At 43.3% G+C, this 2429-nt stretch overlaps 1 protein-coding gene across 1 annotated transcript; it reads right to left on the bottom strand.

The window, feature by feature from the left end:
* Positions 1 to 275: 275 nt before the first annotated feature.
* On the bottom strand, positions 276 to 2076 carry ETH_00035295 (uncharacterized protein; the record flags this gene model as incomplete). The annotated part of the gene is made up of 4 exons (XM_013379190.1): positions 276 to 437; positions 858 to 954; positions 1369 to 1408; positions 2021 to 2076. Coding segments are annotated over 4 exons (355 nt in total), but the record flags the coding sequence as incomplete, so codon positions are not given.
* Positions 2077 to 2429: the final 353 nt, after the last annotated feature.

Genomic DNA, 2429 nt, shown 5'->3' on the forward strand with positions numbered 1-2429 from the left:
ATAAGTCCTTAAGAACGTCTTTAATTGTTTTTGCCTTTTTGCTGCTCCGGGAAACAAACTAATCAAATAAATGATGGACACAAATTCACCCCCGTGTTGACAAAGTTCAGCAGCAGCTGCTGCTGCAGCACTTGCTGTTCAGCCTTTGCTGTTACTTCTGTAGCGCTTGCTGTTCCAGCATGTGCCGCTGCTGCAGCACTTGCTGCTGCTGCTGCACTTGCTGCTGCTGCAGCACTTGCTGCTGCTGCAGCACTTGCTGCTGCTGCAGCAAGTGCCTAGCGGAAGTCGCCGTGTGGTGCGTGTTGCTGCTGCTGCTGCTGCTGCCCCGTGGCCCTTGCTGCAGCAGCAGCAGCATGTGTCTCCAAGTCCCCCAGTTTGTTCCTCAAAATGTCGAAAGCCATTTGAACAATCTTCTCGGCTGGCATTACCCCAGTAGACTGAGCATCAGCAGCAGCAGCAGCAGCAGCAAAATTTAGCAGCAGCAGCAAAATGTAGCAGCAGCAGCACCAGCAGCAAAATGTAGCAGCAGCAGCAAAAGTAGCAGCGGCAGGGGTAGTAGCGGCAAGAGCAGTACTAGCTGCAGCATCAGCAGCAGCTGAATTAGCTCAGTTAACTTGGCACAGCCAGCAAACGCAGCAGCAGCAGCAGCAGCGATGAAAGCAGCAGCAGCAGCAGGAGCAAAAGCAGCAGCACGTGCGGATATAAAGAGGAGGCAGCACAGTAATCAGAAGCAAACTGAAAAGGAGACAAATAAAAAGAGACAAATAATGAAAAGTGAGGATAATAAAAACGAGACAAATAAAAACGAGACAGCAGCAGCAGCAGCAGCAGCAGAAGCAGCAGCAGCAGCAGCAAACCTCGACAGTGAAGAGGAAAGTCCTTTCGTCAGGAGACACTTCCACCACGCCCTTCAAATTCAACTCTTTCGCCTTCTTCGTGCACTGGCTGCAGTACCTGCAGGAGCAGCAGCAGCAGCAGCAGCAGCAGCACTGAAAGCAGCAGCAGCAGTGAAAGCAGCAGCAACAGCGACAGCTACACTAGCAGCAGCAACAGTAGTAGTAGTAGAAGCAGCAGTCAACAGCTACGGCAGCAGCTGCAGCAAATGCTGCAGCAAGGGTAGTAACTGTAGAAGCAGCAGCAGCCGCAGCAGCAGCAGCAATGGCAGCAGCAGCAACAGTAATTTTGACAGCAACCTCAGTGGCTGCAGCAGCAGCAGCAGCAGAAGTTATTGCTGCAGCAGATTATGCTGGTATATGTACACCAGCATCAACAGCGGCAAGAGCTGCATGAGCAGCTGCAGCAGCAGCAGCAGCAGCAGCAGAGACTGAAGCAGCAGCAGAGACAGCAGCAGCAGCAGCAGCAGCTTACATGCAGTCAAGGGGATTTGCCACTCTAAGAATGCCGTTGCCTGCAGCAGCAAAAAGAGACAAAAGAGAAATATGAAAATAAATGAAAGTTTTATCTTTAATTAATTCTAAATAAAGAAACATTAAAAAAATAAAACGAAAAGAGATTAAAAGGAAATGAAAAGATAAAAAGGAGTAAAAAGATATTTAAAAAAACAAAATATTAAATTGAATAAAAAAGGAATTAATAAAATACAAAAGGAGGCGAATGGATTTAAGAGAAATAAAGAGGAGACAAAAAGAAATAAAAGAAAAGACAAAAGGAGACAAAAAAGAGAAATTAAAAAAATAATAAGAAATTAAAAAAGATAAAAACAGAGAAATAAAAAAGAATCAGAAAAAGACAATCAAATTTGAAAAATAAAACCAGAAATAAAAATAAAATGAAAATAGAAATAAAATTCAAATTAAATTAAATCAAATTAAATTAAAGCAAGTTAAATTAAATCAAATCAAATTAAATCAAACTGAATTAAATTAAATCAAATTAAGTCAAATTAAATTAAATCAAATCAAAATCTTCTGCGGGTCTTCTGTTTGAAACAAAGAATTAAATCTCATTATTAAATTCAAAATAAAAATAAAAATAAAAATAAAAAAGGAAAGTGTCTCACCGCCGAGTTGTGTGTCGTCTTCGAATTCGAAAACATTTCGGGGACAAGACTCTGCACTGCAAATCAAAATAAATAAATGAATGAATAAATAAATTAAAAAAAATAATAAATAAATAATAAATAAATAAATAAATTAATTAATTAATTAAGTGGGAAAAGAAAGCAGAGAAAAAGAAGGGATGGAAGCTGAGGGCTGCTGCTGCAGTCTCTGCTGCTGCTGCAGTCGTTGCTGCTGCTGCTGGTGGAGTCGCTGCTGCTGCTGCTGCAATTTGCTGCTGCTGCTGCGGCCGCTGCTGCTGCTGCTGCAGTCGCTGCTGCTACCGCTGCAGTCTGCCCTGCTGCTGCTGCAGCCTGCGCTGCTGCGGCAACAGTCTCTGCTGCTGCTACTGCGGTCCCTGCAGCAGCCGCT

This window comes from Eimeria tenella, genomic scaffold (genome assembly GCF_000499545.2).
Source record: "Eimeria tenella Houghton genomic scaffold, Eth_scaff1560, whole genome shotgun sequence".
Lineage (NCBI taxonomy): Eukaryota > Apicomplexa > Conoidasida > Eucoccidiorida > Eimeriidae > Eimeria > Eimeria tenella.